Source organism: Zophobas morio, unplaced genomic scaffold, assembly GCF_036711695.1.
Source record: "Zophobas morio isolate AGI-343-1 ecotype UQ-CSIRO unplaced genomic scaffold, CSIRO_AGI_Zmor_V1 ptg000014l, whole genome shotgun sequence".
Classification (NCBI taxonomy): domain Eukaryota; kingdom Metazoa; phylum Arthropoda; class Insecta; order Coleoptera; family Tenebrionidae; genus Zophobas; species Zophobas morio.
This window is the reverse complement of record NW_026972119.1, coordinates 1811537-1830861: the sequence shown is the minus strand read 5'-3', so window position 1 is coordinate 1830861 and position 19325 is coordinate 1811537. Positions and strand designations below refer to the sequence as shown.

The window sequence follows — 19325 nt, the reverse complement described above, 5'->3', positions numbered from 1 at the left end:
CAGTTATTTTGACAAATATTAAGTAAAGCTAACAATCATCGCATTCACAACACGAAAAGAATAAAATAGTCATGTAATAAATGCAAAATAAGTTCTCTAAGGCATATATGAACATTGTCAACTGCGGCATAGAGGTAAAATTCTACGTCAATGGCTAAACAAAACGACGAATTTTATGAAAATTACATCACGTGTAAAGTTTTTTCTGCATTTTTCCAGATTTCTTTTCTAGCAGTTATTTATTTATATTTTAGAAAAGAGGGTTGTCATTAAAAAAAATCGATTCCATCATACCTAACAACTCTGAAATATTTTACGACAGCTAACATATTCTTCATGCTTTTTACGATCTTAATGGCGTAATAACTTTTCTTTGAAAAAAGAGGAAACACTTACCTGTATGATCGATATGGTATGATTTTGTAACCATTCAGGTATAGAAACATCATTAGAATGCAGCATTGCTCGTGCCATCGTTAACAATACAACTACAGCTTCAGAACAAAGACAAATTCTGGGAGCTACACTAGTTGCTGGTTGATTGGTAATAGAACTACCCCATAAAAACGTCCATATTGTGTCTAAATCAAACTTTGTTTCACCAGGTGGTAATTTCACAGGCACGCCCATTATGAGAGCAGTTAATAGAAAATATACTTCTGCTACATCTAAATGGGCTGGTAAAAGCCATCCCAAATACTGAAAACCAGGAATGTGAAGAGCTTCTGATTTGGTATCGTTACCATGGGAGCTATTCATTTGATAACCCAGGACTACCGCCATTTTATTGTGGGTGACTTGTTCAATATAACGTAACCATCCGCCATTACTACTGCCTTCACGAAATCTGAAAAAAAATCCTGTAGTTCTAATTTTTTGCGAAATATACTTACTTCGTCATTAAAGATTGGCTAGAACACATAGCTACAAGAATCCTTAATGCCCACACCACAGTGGTTGAGTGCAAATGTGGTTGCATAAACAGCAAGATCCAATCAAAGCCCAAAGTGCGTGCAATTTCCTCACCAACTATACTTCGAGGAGCGAAAAGCATAGAATGTATGAGACCTAAACACCGATTTCGTAATAAAATATTTTCGCCTTCAAATTCTTTATCTATATCTCCATCTTTCAAAATGACAGTCTTTTCATTGATTGTTGATGATGCAGGTAAAGTGGCTGCTACAAACTGACCAAACAAAAGCAAATCAGGTTGACGGGGTTGCCCCCCAAGTAATATGGACATCAGAGAAAACAACACTTGACGGGTTGCAAGGTGTCGAACTTCAGGAGTTATATGCAATAATTTTTCTACCAGCTGTAAATCTCTCATTATCCAAGTGTTGTTACGTTTTTCATTAGACTCGGCAGCTAGTTCATATAAGTGCTCTAAATGGGAACGTAAAAGCTCACCGGGGGCTTCATGCCACACCTCCAGGTCGCATAATAAATCCTGAAAGCCAATAGTAATAAAATTTAAAATTAAAATAGCGGATCAAGTTACTTGGAAAGCTGTTCGGTTAGGTATAGCAGACGATTCGCGACCACTATCGACAGTCCCCACAAGACTGAACGCTAAGTGAAGTATATGTGAATTCAGTAATGACCTTTTACGCCTTAAAAGCATTGCCAGTGTCTGATAACCCCGCTTTCGGTCCATTTCAGCTTGAGCAACTTTGTTACTTCGAACAACACAAACCAAAGCTTTCACTCCCGCATATAAACTTTCTACGTCCTGTGCCATCGCTATAAGTCCTAACAATACAGAACACCCTCCAACTGTATCAATCTACAAACAAAAGTAAAAGTCTCTGCGCCTCCAACTTAAACACCAAACTTACGGTGGTTGCTACAGGTCTTGGACAAAAAACTCTCACACCCAAATATCCTATAACAACGCCCCCTAAACTCCTGGCAGATCCGGCTAGATGTCCTGCCGAATTATGAAGAATTCGAATCGGAGTAGCACTTTCATGACTGGACATTCCTAGTTGTTTGGCAATTGATTTATTGTCAGTGCGACTATAAACTTTCCGAATTTTATTTAATGTGAGTTGTGAAACGGCTTTAGCATTTAAACCAAAAACGACTTTCTCTTCTGAAACTAACTGCATGGTTTCAGCTGTGTTCAAGCTGGGGGCGAGAAATGAGCCCATATAATGTGGTCCTAACTGGAACATTTGTGACACCACTACAGGCGTTAAAACTTCTTCGAATAGATGACATGGTCCCTGTTTCCAGCATAATCTAGAGTATCTTCTCCAGGCTGGGGGTGTGCCGATGAAACCGTAAACTGACGAGGCCACAGTCAAGTTTGCTGAACCTCCACCGGGATTTTGAGAAATGTAATGCATCTTTTGAGCGTGCAATTGCTGGCCGTCCAAATAGAGAGCAAAAGACGAATTTTTTAACACTGCTCGATTCAGAACCACAACGATGTGATGCCACTGACCCTCTTGAAGGATATCGGGGCACCAGACTCGCACTCCATGTTCACCAGAACCCTCGGGTTCCCAATCACCCACATCTGCGATTAAATTTATTTAATGAGTGAAAATATATATGTAACCTAGAAAAAAAAAAAACCGAAAAACATTATCTCATATCTCTTTTTGGTAAAATATTAAAAGATCTTTGCGAACAAGTTCAAAAAACGTAACTCTGGAAGTCGTTTAGAAAAGAGTGCTCAAGATGAGTGGGCCATTGCTTGTAGTGAAGTGATTCACTGAACTCGAGGAGTAAACAAATGGTAGTCAGCTTAATTTTAAAGTTACAGAATGCTATTAAGGAATAGCATTCTGGTAAATTTAGATCTTGTAGAACGGCCTTCAAAAAATTAAAGACTACAAACTTTATCCAAACTAATGTAAGGTGGTATGAAATTCACAAAAAACACTGATTCTAACTCGAAAGAATACATTAAAACTCAAGTTTTTTTGTAGAACAGAATTCAGTCCACTCTCATAATAGCTACAGAGTTCTGAAAAAACGAAAAAAATAGATCACTCAAAAGCATATGTCTTAGAAAGTTTCAAAATTATCTCATAAGCTGCTATTTCGCCAATTCAAAGTAATGTCTGAGATTTATCTCGGAATGCCCGGTCGAAGGACAATATCTATCTTTTGAAAAATTAGACAAAAATGACCAGAAATTTGAGAAGTCATTTTATCAACGTATAATATGTATCTATATGTATTGTTACGAAATAAACCCATACGCCGCCCCAGTACCGATGCCAAAGGGTTTTTCTAGTATGTGTCGATGATGTGTGACTCATCGACGGCCGAGTGGCGTTCGCTAGAGAAAAGCCTGGAAGCGAAAGTCGCGATGGATTTCAGAAAGACCCCGATCGCACATCTAGAAGGAAGTATGGGTTTAAATAGAGGCCACCTTCGGGAACGAGTCAGTCGAGTGAATGTTGCGCCGGAATTATTTTGTATATACATAATCGCTCTGTAATTAGTCGTGTAAATCCGAGTTACTAAGAAATACATTGATGACTTTTACCCACGCCGATTTTAATCACCCATTCAACGTAACAGTATATATATAACGACTGAAAGAATACGCCACAGTTATTAGATCACCATACGACACAAACTGGGACATAAAATATAAAGAATTTAAACAACTAATACAAAGTCGAAAACATTTTCAATCTTATGCGAAGTATTGATAACTTACGGTTCGGAATATGCGTTTCTTGAGTTGAAACAATAATTGCTTTATCCCTCGCAGACAAAACAACTGACAAACAAACCAAATGATCTTCCCGCCCTCCATTAAAATTCCTCACCAAGGTCAAAAGCCGTACGCAATGCGGATCAGTTCTTGGATCCGAAAACTTATCAACGCAAATCCAAGTGGAATAGCTGAGTCCCGTCTGCGGTGGAAACAACCGATCACCAGCTCCAATTCCTCCGAGTACGCTGCTGTCAAGTGTTGAAACAACACTGGGTGCCGCTGGTGACTGAGGTGCAATACTTGGCAAATATAAACACCCAAAGCCTTCAGCTGTCATGTCAAATTCCACGAATGGAGGTAATGTATACGAGGACTGTGCCCTGAAGTCTTTTGGTGTCGTCATGGAAACTAGAGTTTTTATCCGAGTCAGAGGTACAGGTCCTCCACCCACTTCTTTGGATTCAAGAGGTAAACAGCAAAGGGGACTTCCCAGTCGGAGGAAATTTCTGAGGTCCGTCGGTTCTAAGGCTTGCGCAGCGAGACGCTCCAACATGTATTGCAGAGGGCCATGTAAGGGGTGGTTTTCATTTTGGATGGGCAGAGATCCTATGGAAAGCAAATAACCAACAAATTCTTTGTCACACATAACTTGTTGGTTTCTTTCGCTACGGACCAAGGATTTGATTACTTCTGAAATGTAGAGCTGGAGAGCTAGGGCAATTTCGAATTTTTCATCCTGCAATATAATTGTAATAATAATTTGCAATGATGCATCTGTAAATTGTAGAAATACTTTAAAATATTTTGATAAATTCAAAATTCCAAGAATAGACAAAAAACTTTTTTTTATAATTTTTAAAATAACGAAGAAACACAATTTGGTCATAACTGCGAACCTCAACTAAGAAGTTCACATTATATGTATAATAATATAAAATAAATAATCAAATGTAATAATATTCATTAAAAAAACTTATAGTTAAGAGAATTTACCTTAATACAAGGTAACAGCTGCAGCATGGCTACTACAACACCTGGATGCACAATTATGGGGTCGGGAATCGGTGGGTTTAGATTTAAAGTGTTGACGTTAGATCTTTTCCCAGCGGTGTTGTTTATCTGTAAATAATTTAATTTTATAACCTTTGAATTTTTTAGTACAACTCATATTTACTTGAGGTTCTGAGGAAGTCTGTCTTGACAGGGAAGGTGACTTCATTAAAACGCCAGTGTTCAGATTAGGTTTATCAAAAAGGTCTAGAGCTAAGTCGTAGAGAAGTCTATAAACTAGAGTTGCGTAAGACAATGAAGGGCACACAGCATCAGTCAGTCTGAAAAGTATCCTAATATTACAACGAATTGCCACAACTAGTACTTACTCTGGATTAGTGATTGATCCAATAAATAATTTATGGTAAACATCCTGCAGGTCATTAGAGGGTGATTCAACGTCACATTCTGCCAAAGTTTCCACTTTTTCTGAAGTAAAACATCCTAACAATCTAAGAGTATCACAAAGACTAGTTTTACATATTTCATGGTAAAAGAACTTTGCATTGGCAGGTTCGAATCTCATGGCAGTTGATATCGTTTGAAAAACTAACTGAAGAAGAATTAAGATTTCTGAATTCGTTTCTTTTTTACTTAGTTTGCTTTCTAAAGCTACCAATACACTAGTTACGTAAACAAATCCATTAACCTAAAAAATTGAATGAGCACATATAGGTAAGATATAAAATAAGCACTGTACTTTTCTAAAGACGGTTCGTGTCCTATGTGATTCCTTGAGACATAGTCTCAAAGCCTCCAGAATATCTATTTTCAACTGAAGGGCTATTCTAGGAGCAGAATGCAATGTACTGAGTAGCTGCGCCATATCATCATCACCACCAGTCGTTAATACCAATTCTTTAATTATTCCTAAAGCTGCGTACCGACATTCGGCGTGCTGGACTAGTTCCTGCACACATTTCGCTCCTCCACATTCTCGCAAGACGTTAGCATTAGCGGTATTTCCAGCCAACAATAAAGTGATGGCTTCAACAATTAATCCGCCTAATTTTTCTTGACCAAGTGGAATAACGTAATCTCTGCCGTTATCCTGTTTGCTTTTTTTCTCTTTCAAAAAATTAGCATATCGGTTTAAACATGTAACGAAAACTTCTAACATACCAACTTCACGATAAACATCTTTAAATATAACGTTGTGTTTCAATATATTCAACAGGGTTTGTACACATAATATACTACATTCTACGTGATTTAGACTATGAGTTTTTAGAAAAATTGACATGGAAATCAGCTCCTTGCAAGGTACGAAATTTAGTTGAAACACTAGAAATTCGATGAGTTCGAAAAGTTTTCCTTGAATTTCTTCAGACTTATGATGGATTTTTTCAGTAAACTGACTTAGGGTATTTTGGTTTTCGAGTATAAAATAATTGGCATTGTCTGAATGGTATATACTTGAAATCGCGTCTAAAATTGTACAACATAAGAGAGTAGAATTAGATTTGAGAAACGTGCTCTGCAACACCTACAACATTACGTTTACTATCTTGCTATGTAACATATATTTATATATTTACATGAAATGCTTGAATATTCCTCACACTTGTTCCCCTGCCTGAAGGCTGCGGTAGAGTAAATCCTTGCATTTGGAACAACGATCCGGTGGACGCTTGCGAAGGTTTCAATTCAATGTAGCCGCACATACACAAAGACGTTACCATTAACACTAAATTTCTGATAGATTCTTGCGCTTCGCTGGATTTTTCGCTTTCCAATCTAGAACATCTGGAGTTTCAAATCAATAAGAGACGTTTAAGTGAAATATTACTTTAATAGGAAGTCTGATAAAAAGAAATATCCTTGGGCTTGTCTAAAATCATCTAAGAGAGTCGAAGATACTTCACTTGAGTCTTTTAAAAAACAAAAAACAGTTACAAACATTTCTACTAATTCTAGAGGAGCTAGTTCAGGTACTCTTTTCATGTTTTCTATACATAAAGCTACGCAGCCTTTAGCTACAAAAAAGAAAGGTCAGTTTAAGTTTTGTTGCACGGAAAGTTACTTACAATGAATATAACCAACAACTGGTGGAGTAAGACCATGTCTAGACAAAGTCATTAATACTTCTGCGGCACTTTTCCTCCACATGACGTTATGAAGAGGACACCACGACGTGATGGCGGAGAAGAGAAGAGTCAAGTCGTCTTTACGTGCCAACTCTTCAGCTGGAATTCGATGACTACACAAACGCACCAACAACTGAACAAAAATTTTTTGCAACAGAATCCTCCTTTCCCGTGGAGTGAAATCGCTTGAGGAATCTTTACTATTAGCTTCGTGTTCCGACATTTCAGGTAAATCAAAAAATAAATACAAACATTTGACTAAAGTGGAGGGTACTGAAACTTCGGACATGACCTAAAACCAATTTTTGTTCCAATTTCATCTCGGATGCTCGCTACAAGTTAATAACCTGCACCAAGGTCGCATCCCCCGCCGCTAGGAGATTGAGAGTAGATAAAAGCATCCAACCGTTGCTCGATTCCTCACAATTTTCGATTTCTAAGAACTTTGCTATGGCACAGCTTGCTGCCTCGGTGCTCTGATTCGACGCCCTCTTTCTGATTTCAGAAACCATCAACAGGGAGACTTGATGGCAGAACGCTAGGATGTCCCAGAATTTCTCATTCATGTCACATGTTGGACTAGAGCCAAAAACCTTTTAAAAAATTAGCGCCGATGAAGTTATAGACGACAAGCGATTAATTTACTTGTTCACCTTGCAAAACAAAGGGAGCATGTTGTACAGTTTGTCATCCCTTTCTTGGTCGGTTAATGGATGCGACGGGTGCGTATATTCTGAGAAGAGTTTTTTTAAGTGCATAAGACCCAGTTGAGTGTGAGGAGATCCAGGGGCGGCGTCTGATATGTCTGATGAAGAGGCGGAGGGAGCATTGGTCCCTCCACCCCTTAACTTTCTCATGATATTCATTGTCAGTGCCTAAAAGCACCTAAAAAGCGAAACGTGATGTTGTTATTAATGATAAAACCGGACATCTTTGATTTCAGATTGAACTACTGTATATTTGGGTGTGGATGTAAATGCGCAAACATGAGGTTTAAAATGCAAATACACTTTTGTTCCCATATGTACCTCACTCAAATAGAGCAGATAGTGTTGATACAACAACTTAAAGCAATCTATTATCTCTCGTGTAAACAAGTTTGCAAATTTTAAAATGCAAATAGACGGCGTCTAAACATGTATCTTCTTTTTAAGAATAACTTAATAATAGTTATTTATTGTACATATAAGTAGGTAAAGTTGGATATTGTCTATGAGAAAATGTTGACCAACGAATATGGCAAGACGAGTTGCAATATTTTTCTCGAGTGGATAATACCAATTTCCTCACGAGTGCAATATAACGTTTCATTCAACATCTCGATTATTAATTTAGTCGCAAATTCAATAATAGTAATTTTCCTAGCAAGTGCGGGAATCGCACGTCCCCTGCGCGTTAGGAACAATGTTTTTCTTAACGACCCCTTTTAGGTCTTTCAGCGATTAAAATTTTCGTCATGAGATTTATAAATTGCAGCACGTACGAAAATCGTATCGTCTGACCGTTGAGTAGTCAAAGTATTGTGAACGCAATTGTTTAAACACAAATAAGTTTTTCGCAAAATATTTGTCAATAATACCTCAATAAATCTTTGATATTTACTTACATTTTACTTCCCGCACTAGCACGAGTGGGGAAAACTATCACTTTCCGCACGCTGTTAGGAAAAATTATTTTCACACACGCACAACAATTGTTGGTTGCCAAGGTTGTTTATTTATTACCAGTGTAAACAAATAAATATGTTTAAATACTCAACAACAAGAAAAAAATGGTCGAAAGTTATTTAGGCATAAGCTCCCTCGCCCCTGAAACACAATTTAACAAATCCAATTTTTTAGATAAATTACACAACTTGATTTGGTGAATTTTGTTTTTTATGATAAGTAAGTTAAAATAATAAGCTATTAATACTTAGTATTTTAACTTATCAGTCATAAACATCTTATTGATTAAAAATCCTACGATAAATGAACAAATATAGAACAGTTTCATGCAGTTTAGTTATCATTTAACATTAACGTCCACGAAAATGGAACACCACCTACAATATGGTTTTTAGAAAAAGTGTGACTTTTTTAATACACGACACGACAAGAAGTAAAAATTTACAATATTATATTTAATTATAATTTTATTCATGCGTGTTTTAAATTCTTAAAGGAGCATTCTCTTTTTTTTAGATGATGTTCCATACAAGACTCAGCGACTGTACTTATTTAGACAACGAGCGGAATATTAAAATTTAGCAAACTAAATTTTGACCGACATACAGGATGATTTTAATATATGCGAAAAACTCGAGGAATGTCTTCCTCACATGAAAATAAGAGGAAAATCAATATATGTCGAAAAATTAATTGTTCTAAAGTTGAGGGGTTTGATAAATTAGGCGACTATTTTATTATTAATTATTACCAAAATACTATTTATGTTTGTGAACCTCTGTACAACTTATAGTCTAACACGTGTGAAAAATATCGTGTTTTTTATAGCCTTTATATAAATCTACAAAACTATTCTCACAAGTGTTCGGTTCGATGCAAAAAAAAACCTATACTTACACAGAAAGATGGTATACTGTCAGTCAAATGCTTAGCTCTTCGCGAAAAGACTTTTACTTTCTTATATTTACATATTGCGTACAATTTTTTGGACACTCTTCTAGCGATCACGTTCATGCGTTTAGATACGATAATGTGAATGGGGAATAAAGAAGAGAATTACTTTTTCGTAAAATAAAATTCTAAATCTTGAAAATCAATACACGATTGAGTCATCGACGTATTAATAAACCATCGAGTATAGCGTAGCCTCCTACCTTCATTCATTTACAGCATTTAGTCAATAAAAATTGTTGTCATATTTAATACGGGAAATACATATAATAAGCTTCCAAAAAATGTCCTTGTGTCAGGAATAAGAAAGTCTTAAAAGGTTATCATATGGCGCAACAAGTCACCAATAAATTTCGCCTTCCTGTCCCTACACTACTTTGTTCATTTCATGGAACAGTCGCTCAAAGCTTATATCCAACCCTTCATCAATGTCCGTCATTAACAGAATTTCAGCGAAGACACATTCTTGGAATCGATAGGTCAGTTACTATTAACGCCCAAAATATACAAATAATTCAGAAACATATGTGTTATACTATAAAGATAAGAAAACTAAGAAATAAAGATCTCGTTGTTGCTCAAGATCTTCGAGAAACGTATTAAATTAGTCTCGTTATTATTTCGTTCAGAGTCAAAAGTTTATTGATCTATTTTTTAAATTTTTTTTATCAAAAATATTAATTCTAACAAAGTTATCTCTACAGAAACCGCGAATCGTAATAAGTCGCTGTAGGTGGAGACTTCCGTTAGATAACAAAAACGAGGAAATTTGTTTCAGTATTATGTAAAATAATTTTTTGTGGTATCTGAAAATCGCAATACGATACAAATATCTCTAAACAAATGATAAAAATGTCGTTTAGTTTTACTTTCCGAACGTAAGCTACAGGAATATTGTGATAGCCACTTAGGAATGGCTAATTTCATGATTTTTATACATTTTACGGTTTTTATAATAAGAAAATGTTGAAGTACTGACCAAAGATCTTAATTTAAGTGATTTGGAAAATAATACTGTTGCTATGTATTCTAACCGAGTAGGTATATGGATAAAGAATCTACCCTGAACAGGTCCTTTAAGCAAAATAACAACTTATTTAAAAATAATACTTCATCACATATTTGCATTAAATTTTGAGAAAACAAAAATTAAAACATATTTCAGTGTATATTTGAGGTTGATGTAGATGCATATAACAAGTTAAAATCTGTTGGGAACTTTTTATTGTCTTAAATTTTTGTTCAGTCTACGACGACGTTAATTTACGTGTTGCTTTAAATGTGTAAAAATTTAGTGGTGACACAAAAAAATTGCACAATATGAAATCTAAACTAAAGAAGTGTATTAACAGTATTACTATTACACAAAACTCTGGAGAAAATATCGAAAATAACTTGGGATGCAATCATCATGTCTTTCATGATGTCTTTATATGTATATTAAACAACCAAAAAACGATTGTTTTACTTTAAAGGTGAGATGCAGGTGTAACAATAATATAACTGGATCTTGAATGCTTCTAATACGCTCATTTATCAGGCAAACTCTACAATAATTACGGATTTTAATTTATATTGTCAGAATGTTCAAAGTCGTAATACGAAATTAAATTCTTTTCTTTGTAACGTAAGCGATTGTGAATTTGAGTATGCTTAAGTGAAACTGGACTTTCTTTACATTGCTTCCGTTACTTTGGTGAATCGGCTTTATCTAAGGGTGATGGTGTTCTACTTTGTCGAATAGTATTATTTCCCTCCCGTGAATGATACCATCCTTGACTTGATTACAATCAAATTTAAATTGACGCCAAGTAAATCAGCTGTAATTTTAACCCTATTACGCCCTCTGCCGATTGTGATAAATATAAATAAAGCTCTTTTGAATTTCATTCGATGTCAAATTGTTTTCTTGATTACATTATATTTAGTTGCAGATTATTTAAAGTCGTAATTTTTTTCATTTATTTCTGTTGATCACAAGTCTGCTTCATTGAAAAGATGGTCGCTTTCTAGACTTACTATTTAGCAATATTTTATACCTGATGATCCTTATCATCCGCACTTAAATGTTGCTTTTAATATAAAACACACGCCAAGTATTAAGAACTAATTCGAGTGAGTATTAGTTCAAGCAGCAAGGCTGATTATAAAATAATCTGTATCAACATCTGTGTTATTAGATTTAAGCGACCTCACTGCTGCGAGTGATGTCAACGAAATATGTGAACGGCTTTATTCTAAATTAAATGACATACGTATCTCGTGCCTACATTTCTTTATGATCTTACAACGCTCCAAATCTTAACCGCGCTTTGGTTTCCCTCTGACACAACTAATAACAGGAGCCGTATGTTGTATTATTTTTGGCACACTATGATAAATTCAGAACTCTGAGCTCAGAAATTAGATTGATTTCATGTTCATACAAAGCATAGATTTTTAAGATTAGAATCAAATTTACAGTAGTCTCGCAAAATTTGGGCTTTCGTTCAATGTAAGCAGAATATCTAGAGAAGTGGTTTATAACAGACCAATTAATGTTCTGCATCTTTCTTCCCTAGTGCATTCACAGATTCACTCATTCATTCCTTGAATATACTTATCGTCACTACCTATCATCAACAGATGATGTTGTTCTTGCCTCTATGAAACTAAAAAATAAATTTACTGCAGGTGATGAAATTCCTGGTTATAGACCGATTTATATTTTCTATAACTTTTGCATAGTGATGGACCTTAATTTATAGGAGAAAGTATATTATAAAGAATTTCCCCGTGCCAGCTTGCTTCGTAAAAGGGCAGCTCAACAGCAACCAATCTCCTTGAGTTCGTTCAACATATGCAGGGCATGTTAGATACAAGCGATCAAGTTGACGTAATTTATTCCGATTATGTACCACCGTATGTTTATACTACTGACCATTACATCATATACAAATAGGTTTGATAACACTGAACAATAAGAAATTGCCACAAAGATTCTAACTGCAAAAATCTATTTGTTTTTTTACGGTACTATTAAATTTGGTAAAAGTTAGCCCTAGTTTTCGAGTTTTTTTTTCCTAAAAAAGAAAAAAAAGTTTGTGTTTCATTTTCTTTATTTATTGTTAAGTAACTTTCTTTATAATATTCAGTGTTTCAACTTCAAAAGATAGTGTTAAATAAACGTTTTCATTTGAGAGATTCAGGCAGATTGTTTATTAAAAGTTACAGAAAATACTACAAAAAGAGAACAATTTTTAGTTCCTGGTATAAAAGATCTTCAAGATGTTGACGTTTTTGACACCAGGTACAATCAGACAACGTAGTTCTTTCACTTCCTCTTAAATTTACTTATTTTTATCAACTGAAAATGAATTAAGCTTTCCCTTTCAAGCTACAAAATTGGTCGAAAGTTTTTTACATTTGCTTATATAGGGTGACTTAAAAAAATTATTGAGTCAGTTCATTTATTTTGTTGAATAAATCAAGAATTACTGAACTGAATACTTTGAAATTTTGCAGGCGTTTTAAAGTTATTGTAAGCATGGAAAATTGTTAATCAAAGTATATCTGTTTATCCCCCCAAAAAATTTATGACGTCATCTCAAAATTTTGCCGAATAAATTCTACCCAAAATGTGCAAAGTATGATGATTTTTTACTTGTAATTTATCACTGCATTCATATTTTTTAGATTTGCTTAAACAGGTGGCTCAAAAAAATTAATGGGTCAATTTATTTTATTGATTAAATCAGGAACAACTCATTCCATTTTGCCAGAAAATTTTGGGTATACAATAGTGTTATTTTTAGTATTACACTGCACCAATCCACGTTGATATACGTATCCTTGCAAAATTGTTGTTGACGTCATCACAAAATTGTGTAAAAAAAAATTTCAACTCGAAAATGTTGGATATTATTATTATTATTATTATTACAATTATTATTAATGTAAATTGGGTAAAACCCAAGTACAAGCCAACTGAATAACGCAATTGGTATAGTGAGATGGAAGCTGATGAATCAAGTTTAACATACTACAGCTAAAAAAATTACTATAGATCCTAAAAGGATATGTTTCATTGTACTTTACGTGCGAGGGAAGTTCTGTCAAAACAACTTTCGACCAATTTCTTTGTGTTGTTTATGAGGTCACAATGCAATGTTTCGATTTCTAATATGTATCATTTAGAAAAAATATATATATAATGTAATGTGTAATACCAAAAATCATAAAAATAAAAATATGGCATAAAAATTCAGAATATAGAGTATAATAGAGGCCACGAAATAGTGAACATTGGCTTTCTGTTTCCAAAAGTGTTTTTTATTGAAAGCCCATAACAAAGCGCTTAGGATAATGGTAGGATTCTCTAAACAGTGAACATCAACTTTCTGTTTATTAGAAGGCACCATAAACCACTTAGTATTACAGTAATGATGATTTACAGCCCTGACATCCTCTCCGATTGTTTGTCGGACAGGAACAAAGATTCTATGTATCAGATGCATTTTAGATTACAAGGGTTAACGTCGTCCGATTCCTAAAACCTTTGATCCTCTGGGACAAAAGTAGGCAAACACTGTATCATCACCATTATAATCCTGAGGAGTTTCTTGAGGGCTTCCACAAATTTTTTTTTTTTTTTTTAAACAAAGTCAACATTCGCTGTTTTCCGGACCTTACTACATTTGGACTTTAATATATTTATGTATACAAAATTCACTTGACATACCTCTTGTAAAACTTTTATGACTTAAGCCAAACTACCCATAAGTCAAACTGGCTATTGTAAGCTTTATGGACCCGAACCGCAAGGATTATTACTGTCCATTGTTGTCATAATGGAACTGTAAAGTTTTACTAGGTATATGTGAACTGAGTGAAGTTATACAATAGCCAGTTTGACTTAGAAGCGTTAAGCGTTTTTGGCTTAAGCGGGTTAAGTCATAAAAGTTTTACAAGGTACAAAACTCACCTTGTCCTTTATTTCTAATTTCAACAAAATTATTGCTACATTATGATTTTAATTTTGTAAATATTATTGCCATAATTAATATTTAGATCTTGTAGGTATTATATAGCTTAGATTGTTTAAAAACGTTATTATACCTTTTCCACGACAACTGCAAGTAAATGATTTGACTTTGCTTTCAGTACCTTCGGTCATTATAAAACACTGATTACCAAAAGGCTCATTACTTAGTGTCATTATCACTTAACTGACTGCTATCAAAACGCTATTTTGACGTCCAGTGATTCAAACAGAAACATCATTATATGCATATTAAAGAGAAACAAAATCTCACATTCCGTCATCAAAAATATATGTGTTACATAGGCATCAAAACTGTAAATCAGAAAAAAAAGAAGTTTATGAGAGATAAATGAACAAACTGCATTCGAAAGTAAAGTAAAGAAATAGTGATACTACCTGCACTTGAAAACACGGAGTTAATTAAAACATTCAAGTTTTGTATACTGCATGTACAACTACATAAAATAAACATTCGTGTGGTAAACATTTATAAATAAATATGGTACTTAATTATTCTACAAACAAAAACTATTGAAAGGACAAAAGAGAACTGTAATAATTCGCAGCCATCGGCATTCGGTAAAATGGAAAACCCAAATTATCAGCACATTCCCGTCGTTCTATTAGCTTTATTTACAAATTTATAACACAGATAACACTAAACATCAGTGATAAAAAGCATACAAAATTTAATCGCAATTCCTAAAAAATAAATAAATAAATGAAAGCCACATTAAGTTTTACCATTTATAAAATTATAAAATCAGCAACGTGACACACTGACCCAAAAATTAATCTTGGGGACTCCTAACGATTATTCGCGATTCGAAGACGGTAAACAACACAATGACTCACAAATTAAACAATTTGTAGGAACTCAAGCAAATGACAACAAAAATTTAAAATGGAAGGCTAGAATCGATTAGTTTCAGCAGCGAATTGCAGCGCACTTACGTTCCTAAGGAAATTGATGATATGAATGCGACTTTACCTGATCGGTGTTGAGACCATGTATGTTTTCATTTTGCACTAAATACGCCCATTCGGTTTGTACAAGTTGGATGACAGCTGACACCGCATTTATGTCCTACACAAACATAAACCTGCAACACCGCTTCGTCTACGAACGATGATGCCCCTCTATTTCGATGAAACGTGCTGCGAGTCGGCGTACTGCAACGACCTCATGGAAGAAGGACAGAACATGGATGTGACGCTCGGAAAAACAGAATTAGCCGAAGCGAACAGTTTCGAGTTTCTTATTAGAATCATGTGTTCAAATCGGCTTGCGCTTTCAGACGTTTTTGAACATTACAAATAAATAGAAAGAAATACAAGCTATATGGTTTTAACCTGAATATATTGTAATAAACTATGTTAATAAAATGTTATATAGTAATAGTACCATCACATCAAACACGTTTCGTTTCGCTGACTTCCATTAGACAACTTATAAATCATTTTTTCTACGACCACTTCGCAATTTGAGTTTTACGTTTATAAAATAGATACAGTGATGGATAGAGAGCGGAAAATATGCAGCAAAATTTTGGGAAATATGATCATATGATATGCATCAAATTTATGCAAATATGCAATAACTTTCTTAATATATGCAGAGATATGCAGTTGCATATGCTCCAAAAATAAAAAAAAGCGTAATAACCGAACTAAATTTGTTTACAAATTGCAAAAACACCTTACCTTTTATTACAAAAAATACATAAATCACATTGCAAAGTGTTTAATTAGATCTCACTGACAAATAAATGACATTTTTTAAGATAATATTCTTATACTAAAAAATAAAAATAGATAAACGAATTGAAAAATAGTAGTAATCGACTATTTAATTACTATTTTGGTAACAATTTATTTTTAAATATTTTTCGAAATATTCTAACAACAATTTTTCCGGTGATTCTAAAGTATGTATTTGTAAATAGAAAAACTGCGTACTGCGTCAACAGATGTAAAAATACTTATCGGATTAGAGCAGGCACAACAAAACACAGTTCCTTCTTGAAGAATAAGTTCAGGAAAAGCTTTAATTCATAAATTAATTTGAGCTATCTACATATTGACACACATCTCTATCGCTTTAAATACTTAAATGCAAACTCACGATGAAAAATAATAGGATAACGTCCCTTCGACCACCATAAAACATATCATTAATACACTTAAGTAACGAACAAAAAAATTGAAATGAACGGTATTTCCAAAAGTAATTAGGACCCGAATTTACCTGGAAGGATGGCTTAACACCCAGTGGTTCCTCCAAACTACCATAAAACCCAAACCTTTCCCAGTTATTTGAAGCTCAGGACAATATTTGCAATATGATTCATGAAATTTCGTCTTTCTAGAAAAATGCCGATCGAATGGCAATTTTTTTTTTCAAAGTAGCACAAAAATTGATAAAAATGCAAAATATGCACCCGTTACGTGAAATATGCAGCAGAAGGCAAATATATGCAAATATGCAATTTTTTTATAGCTGTATTCATTTTTAATTAGCATGATTCGTTCACATATTAAATATCTAGACTTATATGCAAAAAATAACGGATATGCAAATTTCATAAAATCCGCTCTCTAGTGATGGAAATTTAAAGTCAAGCAGAACTTTTGTCGACTGTAAATATTACCTAAGTACTTTGTTGTTTCATACAGAGAATTCCAAATCACTGGAAATAGTTGTAAAGCATTAATAAACGTAATCTAGGTAGGTAATAATACCCTAGTTTACCAAAATTGATGAAAATGAAAATGTCAACTGGGCTTTTCCAGTTCCTCCGACTAACTAATTTAGCAGTGGTTCAACGAGGCAATCAGAATGATCCCTCTTGTCATTCTACCTCCATGATCTAAGTTTATATGGACAAAACAATCCTCGCCCCCGAAGTACAGCTCTGCAGCATATTCAGCTTTTTCAAAAAATTATAATATTTGATTTTGCCAATTTTATTTCTATTTGTGATAACCACATAAGTTATCATATTCTGTTCAAACGAAAGACTCATCAGTGAAAGTAAAATCTGCATGATGCATTTTCCAGAGAAAACCAACAAACCAAAGGATATTCCTCAACTAAGAAGTTTTTTAGGACTAGTGCACTATTACCAACAGTTTTTACCTAACTTGGCAACTAAGCTACACCCGTTATACGGACTATATACTCAGGAACAATACACATTGCAGATGGTCAAAGGTATGCGATACTGTATTTCCAAAATTAAAACAGGAACTGACCAGTACTAGAATCCTTACACCGTTTTCTCCAGAATTAGAATTGATATTAGCAATGGATGCTTCACCCAACGGGTTAGGGACAGTGCTTTCACACAGACTACCCGACGGGTCAGGAAGGCCCATCGCTTTCGCATCCAGAACCCTAACACCAGCAGAAAGAAATTACAGTCAAATCCACAGAGAGGCATGTGCAGTTGTGTGGGGAATTCGAACATTTTCCATTACTGCTATGGCAGGAAGTCACACTAATTTCGGATAACCAACCGTTGACAAGAATCTTCCACTCCGAAAAGGACTTACCTGCTACATCTGCCATACAACTCTTACACTACACCACGTAAAACGCTAAATAGCTGGTTTGCAAATTAATATTAATTATCGCCGAACTAAAGATCATGCAAATGTTGACTACCTTTCTAGAGCACCAGTTAAAGCAAATTCGGATTACCACGACAGCCATGAAATATATTCCAGATTAGTCAAATTGAACATCTTCCAGTCACAAGAAAAGAAATTAAAGGGTATACACTGAAGAATCCTGAGCTCCGAAAAATTTACAGCTCGCTATCCGTGAAGGTGACCGAATGCCAAAGAATTATAGCGCAGAACAATTCTCCATACAAGATGGGTGTATCTTAAAGGAATTCGTGTAGCTATTCCGCAACCACTTCGATCTTGAATCATGGAAGCCACTACATTCTGCATACGTTGGAATAGTAAAAATGAGATTTTTGGACCGAAGTTACGTATGGTGGCCAGGCGTAGACGCAGATATTAATAAAACCACGAAAGAATGCTTAACATGCTGCAATAATCGCGATAATCCAAGCAAGGTACCAGTTCACCCTTAGGATTACGCGCTAGTTCCTTGGCAGTGATTACATTACGCCGGTCCGTTTTACGGTTCTTATCTTCTCATTGTAGTAGATTCATATACAAAATGGTTGGAAGTCATACCAACGAAGACTACTACCTCCGCTGCCACCATCAGTATGGTTCGAGAAATATTCGCAAGACTTGGACTACCGTACACAATAATTACGGCTAACGGTAGCAACTTCGAATCGCAAGAATTTGAGATTTTCCTCAAAAGAAATGGAATTACTCACAAGGTTTGTTACCATCCTGCGACGAATGGTCAAGCAGAAAGGTATGTTCAAACTGTAAAGAAAAGCCTTCGCAGCCAGCTTACAAAAGAAGAAGAGCTCAAATTGAGTTTATACAGATTCTTAATGCAAAACCGAAAAATGCCAAATATTACTACCCAGAGCAGCTCTCTGAATTGATGTTCCAACGGAGTATTCGAACAAAAATCGATCTCGTTCGAAAAAACATTGGCCAGAAAGTAGCAGAGAAAAAAACCCAAAACCAGAATCTACCACTAAAGTCTTCGGAGATAAAGTCCAACATAAGTACTAAATGGTATTTTTGGAACTATGACTGCGAAGAAAGCGGATTTACATTATTTGGTTTTAACCAACCGGAGAACTAAGTATACACAGACATGTCGGCCAGTTAATTCCGTATGACGGACTCATTCCAGAGCAACGACGGTCAACTATACCATGGAACGACATAGACCAACCCGGAGTTCCGTGAGCAGCGAA

At 34.9% G+C, this 19325-nt stretch overlaps 2 protein-coding genes across 3 annotated transcripts in view; one reads left to right on the top strand and one right to left on the bottom strand.

Annotated features, from left to right (window-relative positions):
• Nucleotides 1-15601, bottom strand: part of LOC135129130 (WD repeat and FYVE domain-containing protein 3) — a 29809-nt gene extending 14208 nt beyond the window's left edge. Inside the window, exons 1-15 of one of the 2 annotated variants that reach the window (XM_064056210.1) lie at nt 15455-15601; nt 7476-7707; nt 7170-7415; nt 6763-7114; nt 6525-6711; nt 6274-6481; nt 5436-6221; nt 5065-5384; nt 4860-5016; nt 4679-4804; nt 3686-4421; nt 1842-2527; nt 1505-1789; nt 894-1453; nt 397-847 (exon numbers count right to left, since the gene is read on the bottom strand). In XM_064056210.1, coding sequence (XP_063912280.1) covers nt 397-847; nt 894-1453; nt 1505-1789; nt 1842-2527; nt 3686-4421; nt 4679-4804; nt 4860-5016; nt 5065-5384; nt 5436-6221; nt 6274-6481; nt 6525-6711; nt 6763-7114; nt 7170-7415; nt 7476-7688 — 5313 coding nt within the window. In that variant the 5' untranslated portion in view covers nt 7689-7707; nt 15455-15601. The remainder of the gene's footprint in view (nt 1-396; nt 848-893; nt 1454-1504; nt 1790-1841; nt 2528-3685; nt 4422-4678; nt 4805-4859; nt 5017-5064; nt 5385-5435; nt 6222-6273; nt 6482-6524; nt 6712-6762; nt 7115-7169; nt 7416-7475; nt 7708-15454) is intronic. The other variant, XM_064056211.1, reaches the window with a different exon arrangement.
• Nucleotides 15602-17511: 1910 nt separating this feature from the next.
• Nucleotides 17512-19004, top strand: LOC135129119 (uncharacterized). The gene is made up of 5 exons (XM_064056200.1): nt 17512-17677; nt 17751-17902; nt 17955-18055; nt 18139-18239; nt 18643-19004. Exons 1-5 carry the CDS (start codon nt 17512-17514, stop codon nt 19002-19004), a joined length of 882 nt encoding a protein of 293 aa, XP_063912270.1.
• Nucleotides 19005-19325: the final 321 nt, after the last annotated feature.